We start from the raw sequence: 16451 nt of genomic DNA, 5'->3' as shown, positions 1-16451 counted from the left end.
TTGGGAAGAAATTGGATGGCGTGCGCGCCGAACGGTGAGTTCTCCGGCGTAGGGGGTGAGGAGCGGCCGTCGGTATGGATTTTTCCACGGTGATGTGTTCTGTAAGGAGGGGTGTTAGTGCAGTGCAGTGAAACGTGAGTACTAAGTAACTTCAGTAGGGTCCGACTCTGCGACCTCCTGGACTGCAGCCCGCCAGGCTCCTCTGTCCGTGAGATTCTCCGGGGATCTTCCAAACGGCGTGATCACCGCGGTGTGAGCTCTGATGGTTGTGGGGGAATAGGAACTGCGAATTCAACTCTAGAGAGAGGGGAGCGGGAGTCCCTTACATCAGATCCCTCAACGCCCTAAGGTCCCTGGACTCCTGATTGCCTCGGGGAGGGTCTTGGAAGTTAGCGAACTGAGGGAGCTGAGAACCCTGCTCCCAGGGAGTTATGGGACAGGACCCCTGAGAGCCGGTGGGGGGCGTTCCAGGGCATGACTGCTGTTTGGGTAGGTACCTTAAACATTTGAAATAGGCAGGGGTTCTGAGGCTGGAGAGAGGCCCTGGTAGGGCAGGTGGGAGGGTACCAAAGGGTTGCTGCAGGTGGGGTGATGTGTGTGACCCTGAGCTAATCAAATCTCGGCTCTAGGTGTCTTTCTTATGTGTAAAAGGGAGGGGTTGGGATTCAGAGCCATTCTTGGGAGTAAACGTGAGGTAGCAACTGTCGGATCCTGAGAGGGAGACTGGGCTTGTGCAGATTGGCTGTACATAATGTCTTCCTACGGAGAAGGCAATGGCACCCCACTCCAGTACTCTTGCCTGGAAAATCACATGGACGGGGGAGCCTGGTAGGCTGCAGTCCATGGGGTCGAGAACAGTCAGACATGATTGAGTGACTTCACTTTTACTTTTCACTTTCATGCACTGGAGAAGGAAATAGCAACCCACTCCAGTGTTCTTGCCTGGAGAATCCCAGGGACGGGGGAGCCTGGTGCACTGCTGTCTATAGGGTCACACAGAGTCGGACACGACTGAAGTGACTTAGCAGCAGCAGCAGCAATGTCTTCCTGAGTTCTTGGAGTGAGGAGGCACCTACAGGGTGTATCTGTCTGTACAAGCAGCCAGGCCTGTGGTTAAGTGACCTGCTGTAAGGTGGAAGACTGAGGAAGTTGGATTCTTAGGAAACCAGGGGAGCCGGTGGGTGCTAGGGGGTTCTCAAAGACTTTGTGAGCATGTGAAAACTGGGACTGTGATGATTTGAAGTGTGTGGAGAGTGCCAACTGAATGTCCTAAGGGAGAAGAGAGAGTGGATGGAGTCTGTGTTTCAGGCACCAAACTTAGAATTGCCTGGGTATTTGAGAGGCCCAGGTTCCCAGAGCTGGTAACACCTCAACAGGTTCCTGAAGGATAAGAGGCCAGAATTACAAACCATTATCAGAGCTCAGATTTAAATCCTGGGCCCCATTTATTAAGAGCCTGAGAACATATTATGAAGCAATTTAGGCAGGGTTAGTAATTTCTGAGGCTTAGTTGGTCCTTGTGGAATGGGGATAGTGATGCCCATCTCACAAGATTGTTCTGAAGATTAAAGAAGATAACGTATGGAAAGTGCTCAGTGCAACGCCTCGGTCGCGTCTTTTTTTTTTTTTTTAGGTTAAAAAAAATGGCTATGGAGTGACAAAATAACAGTGACAGTGTAAGATTTATGTGAATGCTGTGGTTGGGAACTAGTCTCACATTCTTAAGGTGTTTTTTTTTTTTTTGGAAGTTGTGGTGACGTCCTCCCCATTTCCCTCTTCCTGGTTCTTCTGGTCTTGAGATGCCACGCTTGCTCATTTCTCCCTTTTATTCCTCTCCCAAGATCCAGGCTCCAGCCTGGGCTACTTGCTCTTTTCCAGTTCGATTTCCTCATCCTAGACCCACTCTCCTCCCTATCCCTCCTCCCTCTTTCTGCTGCCATAGTAACAAGAGATTCAGGCTATAAAGGGGGCCTCAGGGAAGAGCAAAGGTCTCTTGCAGAACCTGGGCCTCCAACTTCCCCGCCCTGGCTTTGGGACCGGGCCAGCAGATGTGTACAGTCTGGGAGAGGGGGAAAGCCAATGCCAGGAGCTGTAGGAGCAAGCCAAGGGGAGGGCGGATGCGAGCCTCGAGCGGAGAGCCAAGCATGGGGGCGAGGGAGGGGGGACCCCTTCCTCCTAATCCTCTCTCCAGGAATCCCTGGCTTGGGGACAGGACGGCTGTCGTTGGGCTGGGGGAGGCGCCCAGGCGGGTGCATGTCCTGGGATACTTGCCAAAAGTACACGATGTTCCCAAGTGCACTGGCCGCCGCCCTCTCGGGCTGGCCGCCTCCCAAACCACTGCCTCTCCAGCCTCCCTGCCCCACATTCCCTGGCTGCCTCGCCCCGCCCCCTTCCTCCGCCTTGACGTCACCGCCGCCTCCCGCCCCCTCTCCTCCATTGACAGCAGCGGGGCCTGGTTACTGTGGGGACCGTGAGGCAGGATTCTGGTTAGGGCCTTGAGAGCAGGTGGGGGCTGCTGGAGCTCGACCTTTTTGTCTACGAAAAAGAAAAACATGGAGGTGGACAGCAAGGACCGCCTGTGTCCGGGCAGATCACACTAGAGCCCTGAGGAGTGCCGGAGAAGAGGAAAAGCGGTTTCCAGAGAGGAGGTGTCTGAAAAGGAGACAAGGGTCTGGACCACAGTATATGAGTTGGGGGGCCATTTTCAAGGAGAGAATACTGAGAATCCAGGTTCCGGAATCCTCTTTTTCCAGTGACTTCTTGCTTTGTTTTTTTTCTGGGTTATTCTGTAACCTTCCTGCATCTAGCTTTTCCACAGACCCTTGCTCTGCCACCCCCACCCCTCATGGGGAACACCACTGTTAAGGAGAGCTTAGGCCACGTGACAGTGAGGGGTGTGCACCCACAGCTGATTGCGTCAGCATCAACCTCTTCATTTGCCACCCACGTTTCCAGGGAGCCCTACAGGAACTACACCTCAGTCTTGATTGGAGGGGGGTCTGTGTAACTGCAGCTCTTTGCAGCTCAAACTGGCACTTTATTCTTCCCAATTAGGATTCAGGGTTCTGCTCCTTGCCTCTTAAAAATAAATTATAATTTCCAGCCCCTGCTCTATTGCTGACGTCCCTCCTCCTCCCCTAGCTATATTTACAACAAAGTCACCATGTTTATTATCACCCTACTGTGTATTAGGTTCTCTTCTGGGGGCTGCGAAATACAGTTAAGGAGATAGATGAGATGCTTGGCTTTGTCTTCTCCTAGTGGTGGGGACTTGAAGGCCTTGCCACCCAACATTTTCTGTGTATAAGATCTCTTCTCTCAGCCACCCCCTTTGTTGCCCTGTAGCCCTGGCTTCCTGGCCCTCAGTTAGGGGCCAGCGCTAACTGTGGGTGGCTGCATCCTCAGGAGAGAAGCACTAGTCACCACGTAGGTTGCTCAGAGTGGCATGGAAGCACCTGCCATTGTTTCCCTTCACAGCCTCTGTTGGGTTCGATCTGCCGCTTCCATTGTTTGGCATCCGTCATCCCACTCCACTCCTTCCTCAAATTGCCCTCCTCCTAGCTGTCCACAGGATTTGAAGTATCAGAGGAAGGGATTGGACATGGCTTTATGATGACGACAAGGCTGGCGAGGGGAACCTAGGAAAGGCCAAGCTGGGTTTCTGTCTGTCCCTCTCCTCCCAAGGACCAGTCATCTCATCCAGCTTGGCCCACCTCCTAGGGTCTGCATACTTTCTGCCCACCGTCTGGCGAGGCCAGGGTGTCCTGTTGTGCAGGGCAGGGCAGTTCAGGGAGTAGACCTCTCTTAAATACCTACTGTGGCCCAGGTATTTTCCCCGAATAGGGGCAGCTTACTTCCCCTCCCCTCCCTTCCATTATTTACTGTGCAAGGCGTCCTGCGCCCATTGGCTGGGTTGTGGTGTCTGGGGCCCTTCAGCCCAGTGCCAGCACCCAGATCCACGTGCGCCCGCGTGTGTGACACAGCCCTGACCTCAGTGGGGGCCAGTAGCCAATCAGGCGCCGCGAAGAGATCCCCAGCCAATTGGGGGCGGGGCCTGCGGCTCCTCCGGCAGGAGGCCAATGAGGGGCAGTGCCTGGCGTTATGCAACCCGCCTCCTGGCCCCGCTGAGCTTCCACTCCGCTGCGGGTTGCAACGGCGGCAGGCAGGCGGGCGGAGGGCGCTCGCGCGGCCAGGTAAGCATCTCCGCGGCCACCACAGTGGCCAGTCTTCGGCCTCGAACCGGATTGCCTCCACTTGCAGCCTGATGGACCGCATTTGGCCCGGGCGCTCAGACGGCACACCAGTAATCCGCCTTGCTTGAGGTTGTCCACCCCCTCCTCTGTCCCCGGGGACGTAGGTATTCCTCGAACCGTGTACTGAGCGTCCGCACTCCTGCTTGCCTACCTTACTTGAAGCTTTCTCCTGGCTCTCAGCCATCCCGGCCTCACACCCGACCCTCACCAGGCATTCCCCTGCTGCCTTTGTCACTCGGGGGTCCCCGGTTTTGCCCCAGCACCGGGACCTGTTCGGGCTTTACGCTCTCCCTGCGCTCCCTCCTCCAATCCCTGGCCTTGCGCCTGCCGTGATGTCAGCCCGGTTCAAGCTGGAACATCCCGTTCCCGGTGCTAGTTCCTGCTGTTGGCCACAGCCTTCCCTTTTCTCCTGAAGCTCAGAAAATGCTCTGGGGTTGGGGGTGTGGTTGGAGAAGGGAAGAACTACCTGCTGGCTATTGTGTGTCCCTTGGTCAGAGCTGAGTATGTCTGCCTCGGATGGGTGTGTATGTTGAGGGGGGTAGGGTGGTGAGTGTACAGAAAAGTAGGGGAGTGAGGAGAGAGGATTCTTGGGTTCCTGACAATGGCAGGTGCCGGCTTCGGTCCTATGGGTCGGGAGAGGGTGCAGGGGCCGGAGAAGGGAAGGCTGTGTTATCTTGACCAGCATAACTGGCATCCTGACGAGTGCCCGGCCGAGGCTTTTGCGCCGAGGGCGGCGGTGATTGTATTTTGCCCTGGGGAGCAAGGCCAGCCTCTGAAACTCCGATGGCCGCCCCTCTTCCTATGGCCACCAAGGCCTCCGGGAACCTGGGATGTATTAGAGGTGGGCGACCTCTGGTTGCGTCGGCCAGTGTAGGAGGGTGGCGTTCCCTCTGTTTCCGCCGAGAAAGGGGGGAGGGGTCGCCCCTCCCGCCCTCTTGTGGGCCCTCCAGCAACCGCTGAGCTCAGCCGCTGACGTCGGTTTCCCTGGCGACCGCGACGGCGGCGGAAGCGCGTGGTGGGGCCGCGCACGTCCGTGCGCATGTGCGGCGAACGTGGCGCCGCCCCCGGGTAAAATTAGCCCGGAGGCCTAAATATAGGAGGCGGCAGGCTTAACTCCTGCTCTGAGGCCTTGATGTCCCAGGCCGAGGGGGGACACTGATGGGAATTTTGCGATGGGAGGTATCCAGGCTGTGGCTCACAGCTATAGTCAGGTGGCTGTGGCTCACAGTAGACCGGTCAGGTTCTATCTAACCCAGGCCACACTGACAGGCGATGTTGGGAGGAAAACCCACCTGCAGCCCCGGTTAAGGGGACAGGAACAGAACTTGCCCGGGCTGCATATTGGAAGCCTGGGTCCCAGGAGTATGGCAGCCTGCAAGGGAGGGTCTGAGTGAAGCCGACAGGTGTTGTGAAGTTACAACCCAGGTTTTTCTCTTTGGTCTCTTCAGGTGCTGACTGTGGTCAAACTTCTCAGCCCTCTGAGGCTTGGGTCTCCCACCTCCCTCCTCTAGCCAGGCCTTCTGGCCCCCTTGAGCGTCTGTGGTGGCCTCTCCACCTACCCCATTCTCCTGCCCTCCCCATGGCCCAGACATGAGCAGGAGCGGCCCCCTAGAAGGGGCTGATGGGGGAGGGGACCCCAGGCCAGGGGAACCCTTTTGTCCTGGAGGGGGTCCATCCCCTGGGCCTCCAGAGCACCGACCTTGTCCTGGCCCCAGCTTGGCTGATGACACGGATGCCAACAGCAATGGCTCTAGCGGCAATGAGTCAAATGGACCCGAGTCCAGGGGTGCATCTCAGCGGAGTTCGCACAGCTCCTCCTCCGGCAATGGCAAGGACTCAGCCCTGCTGGAGACCACTGAGAGCAGCAAGAGGTGTGTCTGGATGGGTGTGGCAGGTTCTTCAAGTGGTCTCTGGAGCCATCTGAGCTGGGAGACAGGCCCCAGTTGCTGGCCACTTTCTCCTCATCGTGCGCCTGTTGCTTCTCCTTTAGCACGAACTCTCAGAGCCCATCGCCACCCAGCAGTTCCATTGCCTACAGCCTCCTGAGTGCCAGCTCTGAGCCAGACAACCCTTCTACCAGTGGCTGCAGGTTTGTGGGGGGAGGGGGGAGGACGGGGGCAAAGGGACTGAAGGCCAGGCTCTGGGGCTAATGCCTGTACCCCCTCCCTCCTTGTGGGCCCTGCAGCAGTGAACAGTCAGCTCGGGCAAGGACTCAGAAAGAACTCATGACGGCACTGCGAGAGCTCAAGCTTCGGCTGCCCCCAGAGCGCAGGGGCAAGGGCCGCTCTGGGACTCTGGCCACACTGCAGTACGCGCTGGCCTGTGTCAAGCAGGTGCAAGGTGAGTGGTGCTCCTGGGAGGGTAATGGTCAGGTTCTGGGTGACCGTGGGGAGCTGTCTCCTCGCTAAATGCGCTGCTGCCCACACCCCATAGGGATTCCCTTCTAGCTTAATCGCTAAAGTATCTGCTTGCAATGCAGGAGACCTGGGTTCCAGCCCTGGGTTGGGAAGATCCCCTGGAGCAGGGAATGGCAACCCACTCCAGTATTCTTGCCTGGGAAGTCCCATGGACAGAGGACTGGTGGGCTGCAGTCCATGGGGTTGCAAAGAGTCAGACATGACTGAGGGACTAAACCACCACCCACCCCTGCAGCCAACCAGGAGTTCTACCAGCAATGGAGCCTGGAGGAGGGTGAACCGTGTGCCATGGACATGTCCACCTATACTCTGGAGGAGCTGGAACACGTCACGTCAGAGTACACACTCCGCAACCAGGTCAGTGCGGCCTGCCCCTGCACCCGACGTGCCCCCAGCCCCGCTCCCACAGCTCCTAAACCTGTGCTCATCCTTACTCTCTCGCCTAGGACACCTTCTCCGTGGCTGTCTCCTTCCTGACAGGCCGCATCGTCTACATTTCCGAGCAGGCGGGTGTCCTGCTGCGCTGCAAGCGGGACGTGTTCCGGGGCGCCCGCTTCTCCGAGCTCTTGGCTCCCCAAGATGTGGGCGTCTTCTACGGTTCCACCACCCCATCCCACCTGCCCACCTGGGGCCCGGGGGCCTCCGCAGGTGAGGCCCCCAAGTGCTCGGGGGAAGATGAGCAGTCCCCGGAAGCAACTGCTGTGAGGGCCCAGGGGACCCAGGCTTTTCCTTGCTGGGTTTTTCTCAGCCCAGGGAGGAGGTGGGGAGCCATACTCACTGCCCTCCTGGTCTGTCTCAGGTTCAGACCTCAAGGACTTCACCCAGGAGAAGTCTGTCTTCTGTCGTATCAGGTCGGTGGGGAACGTGGGAGCAGACCCCTTCCACCTCCCATCCCCCCACTCCTCTTTGCTGGGTCAGCCATGACCTTGAGCTGGAGGGTGGGTGGCTCTTCAATGATCATCTCTAATGCCCCTTTCTCTTCCTTGCTAGAGGGGGTCCTGACCGGGATCTGGGGCCTCGGTACCAGCCATTCCGCCTAACCCCATATGTGACCAAGATCCGGGTCTCCGATGGGGCTCCTGCCCAGCCATGCTGCCTGCTCATTGCAGAGCGCATTCACTCTGGTTATGAAGGTGGGCAGCCCCAGGCCTGACCTGGTTGGGGTAGGAGGAAGGGTGCCTCCTCTAGGCTGGGGGTGAGGCAGAACAGGAGTCTGGGAGACAACTTTGAAACAGGATGAGGGTTTGAACACCCCTTTAGAGGTCAAGTTGGGTAAGAATTCCAAGCTAGGAGAAGGCAAAAAAAAGTGCCTTGGTTTTCAGTTTCATTATTGGCGTGGGGCACAGAGATAGTCCAGGCCGTCTCTGGAGGCCAGGGGGCTCAGGGGAGAGCTGTGGAGGGAATCATCTGCCAGCCAGCCTAGGCCTGAGGCAGCACATGGAGGGCCTGGGAGCTGGAGCATGCCGCCTGAGATCCAATGGCCACGCCTCCTGTGCCTCAGCTCCCCGGATCCCCCCTGACAAGAGGATCTTCACCACACGGCACACGCCCAGCTGCCTCTTCCAGGATGTGGATGAGAGGTGAGGTCAGGATCTGGAGGAAAAGGAGGTGGCCAGGGCCGAGGCTCTGGCCGCTCTGACGCCCCCTCTCCTCTCAGGGCCGCCCCGCTGCTGGGCTACCTCCCCCAGGACCTCCTGGGGGCCCCAGTGCTCCTCTTCCTGCATCCGGAGGACCGACCCCTCATGCTGGCCATTCACAAGAAGAGTGAGTTTCTCTCTTCCTGATCGCACTTCTAGCTGTCTACAGGGCTTCCTTAGGGCTGCCCCTGTGATTGTGTCTCTCAGTGCCTTGATCTCGGGGTTGGGGGCATTCCACCTCACTTAGCTCTCCCTCCCACTGACCTGCACCTTGTTTCCCATGGCCTTCAGTCCTGCAGCTGGCCGGCCAGCCCTTTGACCACTCCCCTATTCGCTTTTGTGCCCGTAATGGGGAGTATGTCACTATGGACACCAGCTGGGCTGGCTTCGTGCACCCCTGGAGCCGCAAGGTGGCCTTTGTGTTGGGCCGCCACAAAGTACGCACGTAAGTGGGCACATAAGTGGATCATGCCCTGGAGGGCGGGCCAGCGTGGAGGGGCCAGGGCTCAACTCCCCTCCCGCACCCCACAGGGCGCCCCTGAATGAAGATGTATTCACTCCCCCGGCCCCCAGCCCCACTCTGTCTCTGGACTCTGACATCCAAGAGCTCTCGGAACAGATCCACCGGCTGCTGTTACAGGTGAGGGTTGATGGGAGGGGGCTTGGGAGACAAGAAAGGGGGCAGAGCTGGCCTCAGGCCATCTAAGCCATAGTCACTCTCCTTGCCTCAGCCTGTGCACAGCCCCAGCCCCACGGGCCTCTGTGGAGTCGGCCCCGTGCCTTCCTCTGGCCCTCTCCTCAGCCCTGGCTCCTCCAGTGACAGCAACGGGGGTGATGCCGAGGGACCTGGGCCTCCTGCCCCGGTGAGTGGCCCTTGAGTCCCCTGTCCTGTCCCCTTGTCCTCAAGAGTCAGCACTGCCAAGCCCAGGGGAGCGTCGTCCACCTCCTTTCCTTTCTTGTTCTGCTTGCATCGAGACCTCCCCACTGGGGCCTCTCTTGTACTACGCTCTGGGCTCCCGAGGCTGGCCAGGCCCCCCAGTGCTGCCCACTCCCCGCCCTGTCCCACAGGTGACCTTCCAGCAGATCTGTAAGGATGTGCACCTGGTAAAGCATCAGGGGCAGCAGCTTTTTATTGAGTCCCGGGCCCGGCCTCTGACCCGGCCCCGTGTCCCTGGTGAGTTGGCGAGGTGTGGGTGGGGAGCGAGGCCTGGGGGCCCCCGGACCTTCAGCCTAACCCAGAGGAGTTTCTCTCTCCTTGGTCCAGCTACTGGCACATTCAAGGTCAAGACCCTTCCCTGCCAATCCCCAGAGCTGGAGGCAGCCCCGGCTCCAATCCAGGCCCCAGTGGCCTTGGCCGCTGAGGAGGCTGAGCGGAAAGAAGCCTCCAGTTGTTCCTACCAGCAGATCAACTGCCTGGACAGCATCCTCAGGTCAGGCCATCCTCGCACCTTCTCTGCCTGGGGCCGCGGCCCCGCTCCACCCAGACCTGCCCTCATGTCCTCTGGTGCCTCCTCAGGTACCTGGAGAGCTGCAACCTCCCCGGCACCGCAAAGCGCAAATGTGCGTCCTCCTCTTCCTGCACTGCCTCTTCGGCCTCCGACGACGACAAGCAGCGGGCAGGCCCAGTCTCTGTGGGCGCCAAGAAAGGTGAAGACTCGGGCCTGCTCTGCTCCCGCCGCCCTGTCCTCTGGCCCTGTGCCTCTACATGTCTTTGGGGCCCCCACCTCACTCTGTCCTGTCCCCCTGCCAGCCTCTCCTGTGCCATCCATCTCCTCCACACCAGGCTTTCCTTTCCCAGTCACCCAGGGGGGCGGGGTGGTAACTGGCACCATCTCTCTGCACAGATCCATCAGCAGTGCTGCCTGGGGAGGGGGCCACCCCTCTGAAGGAGCCGGTGGTGGGAGGAGGAGCCCTGAGCCCGCTCGCCCTGGCCAATAAGGCGGAGAGCGTGGTGTCCGTCACCAGTCAGTGTAGCTTCAGCTCCACCATCGTCCATGTGGGAGACAAGAAGCCCCCGGAGTCGGGTACGGGTGTGGCTGAGGGGCGCAGAACCAGGGCTCCATCTGGTCCCTCAGCCAGAGCTACCTCCTTCCTTGCCTTCTCCTGCCCTCTGGCCCCAAATGGAGAGAAGGAGCCTCCATTTTAGCGTTTCTCACTCTCTGCTCGCCCGCCAGCCTTCGCCGCCTCGTCTGTCCCCCACCTTGCTTCCTGTGTTCTTACTGTCACACACAAAGTCTGGGGTGCAGGGTTCAACCTAAGGTGCTCCCCACAGAGGGGCTGAAGGCAACACTGTTATAAAACCCTTGAAGGGTCTTTGGGTATTGACCTGGAAAATGCGTGAGGAAAGAGTCGGGATGGGCTTCCCTTCCGAGGAGGGTCATGGGGGTGTCATTCTTGGGTAAGGCCCCTGGAGGGGACCGAATGTCCTTTCTTATTACCCTGAGACACCTTTGCGTGGAGCTCCCCAGAGCCAGTCCTTGGGGGGACGTGGCCAGGATTTGCAGGGGAGGCCTAGGCTTGGCTGCAGGGTGGAGGCCGGGGGTTTGGCTAAGCTGTTAGACGTGGAGGGGTTGGTGCAGGTGTGCTAATTGTGAGGTGCTTCTGACCTTTGCCTCATCTCATCCTCCTCAGACATCATCATGATGGAGGACCTGCCCTCCTTGCCTCCCGGTCCAGCTCCCAGCCCTGCCCCTAGCCCCACAGTAGCCCCTGATCCGGCCCCAGACGCCTACCGCCCAGTGGGCCTGACCAAGGCCGTGCTGTCCCTGCACACACAGAAGGAGGAGCAGGCCTTCCTCAGCCGCTTCCGTGACTTCAGTAGGCTGCGTGGATTGGACAGCTCCTCCACAGCCCCCTCGGCCCCTGGGGAGCGAGGTAACCACCTGGGATACCCCTGAGCCTGCCCAGTCGAGGACCAGAATGTCGGGGGAGGGAGTTCTTGAGGCAGAGGCTTCTGCTCCAGGGACCCAGGCTGTTGCTGCCTCCACCACCAGGGCCCTGCTCAGGGACAGGCCCCTCGCCAGCCTCTCCCCACTAGGGCGGTGGTCTGGGCTGCCACCCGAGAAGGGCAGCCTGAGGAGCTGCACTCAGAGGCAGGCCAAGGCGCTCGGCTTCCGGTAAGCCACTCCAGGCCTGGTGTAGGGGCAGGAAGTGTGCTGACTCAGGACTCTGTTGTTGCTGATTGGGAGGTCTATGTAGACTGGCAGGGAGGACTGGGGCAACTTCAGGGGGCAGAGGATCAGCACTTCAGGGCAGCTGGCTGCCCTCCAGGTGCCTGTGGGAGGCTCCCTGAAGGCAGACGTAGGACTCAGGACTGGGCTTTCCTGCCCACCTCTTCGCTCCGTCGTGAGCTAGGCAGAGCATGGCCCGGCTGGCAGTGCCTGCTGGAGTTTGGCAGAGGGGTCGGAGCCACCTGCCCACTCATCCATGGGCCTACCCTGCCTCCTCCTATCTGCCAGCATGCCTCTGTCTCCTGCACTCCCCCAGCACGACCCCTTATGTAACCTTTCCTTCCCTGGCTCCTTTGTCCATAAATCCTCCCCTGTCGCTGTAATTCTTCCCTGAAGGCTCCCTGCCTCCCCGGGTCCCCTCTGTTATGTGTGGGCTGGGGAGCCAGAGGTCCTTCACCTACCCTCTCCCTGGTCAGAGTGGCAGGGCAGTGGGGGCTGCAGGGGCCTAACCCCCAGGCTGAGGGCCTTGCTAACCCTCGTTTCTCCCTTCAGGCTGCCACCACAGCCCTGCCACCCCCGGCCGCCGCCACCACTGCCGATCCAAAGCCAAGCGCTCACGTCACCACCAGACAGCTCGGGCCGAAGCCCCTGGCTACATCTCCCAGCCCTCGCCTGTGCCACCCTCTGCCCCCTGGCCCCCGCCTCCAGCCACTCCTCCCTTCCCAGCTGTGGTCCAGCCATACCCCCTCCCTGTCTTCCCCCCGAGAGGCAGCCCTCAGCCTCTCCCTCCTGCTCCCACGTCTGTGCCTCCTGCAGCTTTCTCTGCCCCCCTGGTGACCCCCATGGTGGCCTTGGTGCTCCCTAACTATCTTTTCCCTACCCCATCTACCTACCCCTACGGGGCACCCCAGACGCCTGCCGAGGGGCCTCCTACCCCTGCCTCCCGCTCCCCATCTCCGTCCCTGCCCCCGCTGCCCCCCAGCCCTCCCCACCGCCCCAACTCTCCGCTCTTCAACTCAAGATGCAGCTCCCCACTCCAGCTAAACCTGCTGCAGCTTGAGGAGCCCCCTCGCGGTGAGGGGGGTGCAGCGGCAGGGGGCTCTGGGAGCAGTGCTGGGCCCCCCCCTCCCAGCGAGGAGACGGTGGAACCAGAGGCCAGACTGGTGAGCTCTGACCCGGTTCCCCCCGCCCCCATCCTCTTAGGGCCCCCACACAGCTCTCACCACCTGGTCCTCCCCTCTCACGCTTCTTCCTGCCCTCCTGGTTGTCCCCAGAGGATGGGGTCATGGGGTGGGAGACCCCAGCTGAGTTTCTCAACAAGGCAGAAATCAGCTGCCTCATCTGTGAAGTGGGGACAGTCCTGTCTGTCTGACAGGTGGCGAGGACATCCCCATAAACTTCTGAGAGTACGTCTGCCACTTGGAAGGGGTCCAGCGTCATGTCCCTCCTTTTCGCCAGTTCTCCTCTCACTCAGCCTGAGCCCATTGTCGTGGAGTGGGAAGAGACCACTTGGGCTGGGTGTGCCCCCAAACCAGTGGCAGCAGTAGAAGGGGAAGCCTAGGTGTTGATTCCTTAATCTCTCCCTGTCCCCCTCGCCTCCCCTCCTTCAGGCGGAGGTAACTGAGTCCTCCAACCAGGACGCTCTCTCGGGCTCCAGTGACCTGCTGGAGTTGCTGCTACAAGAGGACTCTCGATCTGGCACGGGCTCTGCTGCCTCAGGCTCCTTGGCCTCCGGCTTGGGCTCTGGTTCAGGCTCCCATGAGGGGGGCAGCACTTCCGCCAGCATCACGCGTGAGTGCCCCCCCCCCCCAATACTTCTCAGGGTAGGACAGTGTCTGGGGAGTTGGAAAGCCAGGCCGCACCTTGGCTGAGTGGCCTGGGTCCACGCCCTGCTTTCTAAGGCCAGTGGGCTGGACCTACAACCTTGAGTGAGGCCTGGTGGAGCATCCGCTGGCCTGACTGTTGGCTGCCTGCCTCTCACTCTACAGGCAGCAGTCAGAGCAGCCACACGAGCAAGTACTTTGGCAGCATCGATTCTTCAGAGGCTGAGGCTGGGGCTGCCCAGGCCAGGGCTGAGCCTGGGGACCAGGTCATTAAGTACGTGCTCCAGGATCCCATCTGGCTGCTCATGGCCAATGCTGACCAGCGTGTCATGATGACTTATCAGGTGCCCTCCAGGTGAGGACATTGGGAGCACTCCTTGCCTCCCCTTCAGAGGAATGGGGAGGCTGCCCCCCTCACTCCCTAGCTAACTTGGGTTTTTCTTTCTTGGCCTGGCTCTGCCCTGGGGCATTCCTATTCTGTCTCCTGCCCCTTGGAGCCCCAGCAATAGTCAGGCTGAGAGCAGCTTTCCTGGTTTTGGGAAGGCCTGAACTCTCAGAACACGTTTCTGGGGAGAAGCATGAGGCACGGAGTGGGAAGCTGCGATAGAAGAAAAGTGCCAGCCTCCTTGTAGGCCCTGGCCCCAGCTCCCATTCTCTGCCTCCTGAACTTCTTCCCGGAGCAGGGACATGGCCTCTGTGCTGAAGCAGGACCGGGAGCGGCTCCGGGCCATGCAGAAGCAGCAGCCTCGGTTCTCGGAGGACCAGCGGAGGGAACTGGGTGCTGTGCACTCCTGGGTCCGGAAAGGTCAACTCCCTCGGGCCCTTGATGTGATGGTGAGAGGAGAAGTCCGGGCTAGGAGGGTGAAGAAGGAATTGAGCTCAAGTTGAAAGGACAGAGGGCTGATCCCTTCACTGTTCTTGGATCATTAATTCTGAAGGATGTTAATTCCACTGAGCTTGCTGTTGGGTTGTTTAGTGTTAAACCATGTGAATTTTGTGGACCTTTTCTGGGCCAGTACTGTATTAATGTACATTGTGGCTGTCCTGCAGTGGAGTCTGGAGACAGGATGCGATGCATTTTCCAATATTGTTGACCCCATGTGCATCCGCCTGAATTAGTATTTCCTAGGCATACAGTTTGGAAAGTACTCTGGGGCTTGGGGACAAGGGGAGCTGGGTTGGCAGGTCAGCACTGAGAATCTGCCTGACTCACGCATACCCTTTCTTCCTCCAAGGCCTGTGTGGACTGCGGTAGCAGCACCCAAGAGCCTGGCCATCCTGATGACCCTCTCTTCTCGGAAGTGGATGGACTGGGGCTGGAGCCCATGGAGGAGGGCGGAGGCGAGGGTGGTGGCGGTGGTGGTGAGGGTGAGGGCAGCAGTGGGGCCCAGGCCCAAGCTGGGGCCAGGGTCTCGAGCTCTCAGGACCTGGCCATGGAAGAGGAGGAGCAAGGTGGGAGCTCACCCAGTCCAGCCTTACCTGCCACAGAAAATGGCACCAGCTAGACTCCATCTTGGGCCACCTCCAGATGTGCACAAGAAGCTTCCTTCTCTCATGCCCCAACTCTCAGAACTCAGATGTGGCTGGACCAACCAATAAGAGAACTGCCCCAGCTTCTCCTGCTGTAGGGGGGTGGGGCCCCGTCACCAGCCCAGGACCCAGGGGCTGCCTCTGGCCTCTTTGGGAATAGGGTGGCATTCTTCAGCCCAGCCCAGCCCAGCCCAGAGAAGCCTCCCATCACATCCCCGGTGAGGAGTCATTCCTCTTCCTGGACAAGATTGCTGACAAGCTGCTGAAGTGGTCTCTCCAAGTCCCAGCTGAGCCGGAGTCCCTGTCCCTGGGGATTGGGGCTGCATTTATTTATTGGGGGAGTCAGTCCTCTCCCCCACCTCCTCCCTGGATGAGGGCAGGAGGAGGGTGTGAGGCCCAAGCAGGACCCTGCGGTCCAAACCCCTAGCTGCTCCAGGGTGGGGGAGGTTGGTGGACCATGGAGTCCCTGGTGCTGCCCCTCAAGTGGGACCCAGGTGTTCTCAGCTGTACCCTCTACCAGTGGCATTTGTGTTTTTGATATCGTGTCTGTTATTTTTAATACAAAAAGGAAAAAAATACCAGGTCTTTGTGAAATGAAGTTTGAGGGTTGGGTTGCCCCCCGCCCCGGGGAGTAGAGGAGGGAGGCTCTTTCCCTCCCCTTCCCGGAAAGTAGTAGTGAGAATGAGTTATTCCCTCCCCTGATGACCTATATCATCTCCCCACACCCTTTCCCAATGAGAAGGCAGGTCTAGGTGGCTAAGACACGGAGTCCCACAGTCATTCATAGTCTAGTTGGGAAGCGGTGTGGGAGAGGGGAACCTGGTGCAGAGTGTTAACGCTCTGGCTCAGAAGTTGGAAAGGGGGAAAACTTGGAAAGGATAAGTGATTGGAGATTGATAGCAACCTTTGTCGCTTAGATTTCTCGTTTAGTGCCCCTTCGTGAAGAGCTGATCTATATCTAGAAGCAAGCAGCCCCTTAACGGCGCCGTGGCTTAGCTGGTTAAAGCGCCTGTCTAGTAAACAGGAGATCCTGGGTTCGAATCCCAGCGGTGCCTGGGGTAGTTGATTATAGTATATTATTGCTGCGAAGGGAACGTGTTTCCAGACACCCCTCCACCCCCTCCGTCACTACTGCAGTTTACCAAAGATGATTCTTCTTATCTAGCCAGTTCCTCGCCATTTGAATTTCCATCCCTGTGCACTTTTAGTGCAAATTTGGAGGCCAACTCCAGCTTTCATGAACCATGGTTTAGCAGCCTCCCTTTGTCTACCTACAAGGATATGAGAATGTTGACTCAGATTTGGGCCCGTTTTGCATGGTGTCTCGGGGTAGGAAGGAAGGACTGAAAAGCTGCCTCATCCGTTGCCTCACATGCGCATGCGCAGTGGCATATCGCACCATCAGGGCGGTACTCGCTGCGGACGGGCGTGTTGATAGGCAGCTATAGTTGCGCAGGCCCAGGGCCGCACGCGGCTGTGATGGCCGAGTGGTTAAGGCGTTGGACTCGAAATCCAATGGGGTCTCCCCGCGCAGGTTCGAATCCTGCTCACAGCGTCAGTAATTTTGGGGGCAGAAAGGAAGCAATTTTTCTAGTGCTGATTCCACTTTTATTCTGAGCCT

At 59.1% G+C, this 16451-nt stretch overlaps 1 protein-coding gene and 2 non-coding genes across 4 annotated transcripts; all 3 read left to right on the top strand.

The window, feature by feature from the left end:
- Positions 1 to 4196: 4196 nt before the first annotated feature.
- On the top strand, positions 4197 to 15400 carry PER1 (period circadian regulator 1). Of its 2 annotated transcripts, XM_052658523.1 has the most exons (23): positions 4197 to 4322; positions 5702 to 6124; positions 6244 to 6342; positions 6439 to 6593; positions 6906 to 7027; positions 7117 to 7318; positions 7470 to 7521; positions 7661 to 7803; positions 8172 to 8250; positions 8328 to 8434; positions 8599 to 8752; positions 8839 to 8947; positions 9039 to 9170; positions 9376 to 9481; positions 9572 to 9737; positions 9824 to 9954; positions 10152 to 10331; positions 10939 to 11181; positions 12030 to 12640; positions 13088 to 13268; positions 13466 to 13655; positions 13984 to 14134; positions 14536 to 15400. In XM_052658523.1, exons 2-23 carry the CDS (start codon positions 5844 to 5846, stop codon positions 14803 to 14805), a joined length of 3864 nt encoding a protein of 1287 aa, XP_052514483.1. In that variant the 5' UTR covers positions 4197 to 4322; positions 5702 to 5843; the 3' UTR covers positions 14806 to 15400. The 2 variants fall into 2 exon arrangements, with proteins under 2 accessions (XP_052514483.1, XP_052514484.1); XM_052658524.1 differs by lacking the exon at positions 10152 to 10331.
- A 411-nt stretch (positions 15401 to 15811) lies between these two features.
- Positions 15812 to 15885, top strand: TRNAT-AGU (transfer RNA threonine (anticodon AGU)). The gene has a single exon. It is a non-coding gene; the product is annotated as a tRNA-Thr (tRNA).
- A 418-nt stretch (positions 15886 to 16303) lies between these two features.
- On the top strand, positions 16304 to 16385 carry TRNAS-CGA (transfer RNA serine (anticodon CGA)). Its single transcript has one exon. It is a non-coding gene; the product is annotated as a tRNA-Ser (tRNA).
- Positions 16386 to 16451: the final 66 nt, after the last annotated feature.

This window comes from Budorcas taxicolor, chromosome 19, assembly GCF_023091745.1.
Source record: "Budorcas taxicolor isolate Tak-1 chromosome 19, Takin1.1, whole genome shotgun sequence".
In the NCBI taxonomy this organism is placed as follows: domain Eukaryota; kingdom Metazoa; phylum Chordata; class Mammalia; order Artiodactyla; family Bovidae; genus Budorcas; species Budorcas taxicolor.
This window is presented reverse-complemented; position numbering and strand designations above follow the sequence as displayed.

Bases quoted from the DNA above. Each gene is read 5' to 3' on its own strand.
- PER1 (XM_052658523.1), top strand. From the start codon at position 5,844: ATGAGCAGGAGCGGCCCCCTAGAAGGGGCTGATGGGGGAGGGGACCCC. The intron at 6,125-6,243 runs GTGTGTCTGGAT...CTTCTCCTTTAG, and splicing joins ACCACTGAGAGCAGCAAGAG to CACGAACTCTCAGAGCCCAT. The intron at 8,948-9,038 runs GTGAGGGTTGAT...TCCTTGCCTCAG, and splicing joins TCCACCGGCTGCTGTTACAG to CCTGTGCACAGCCCCAGCCC.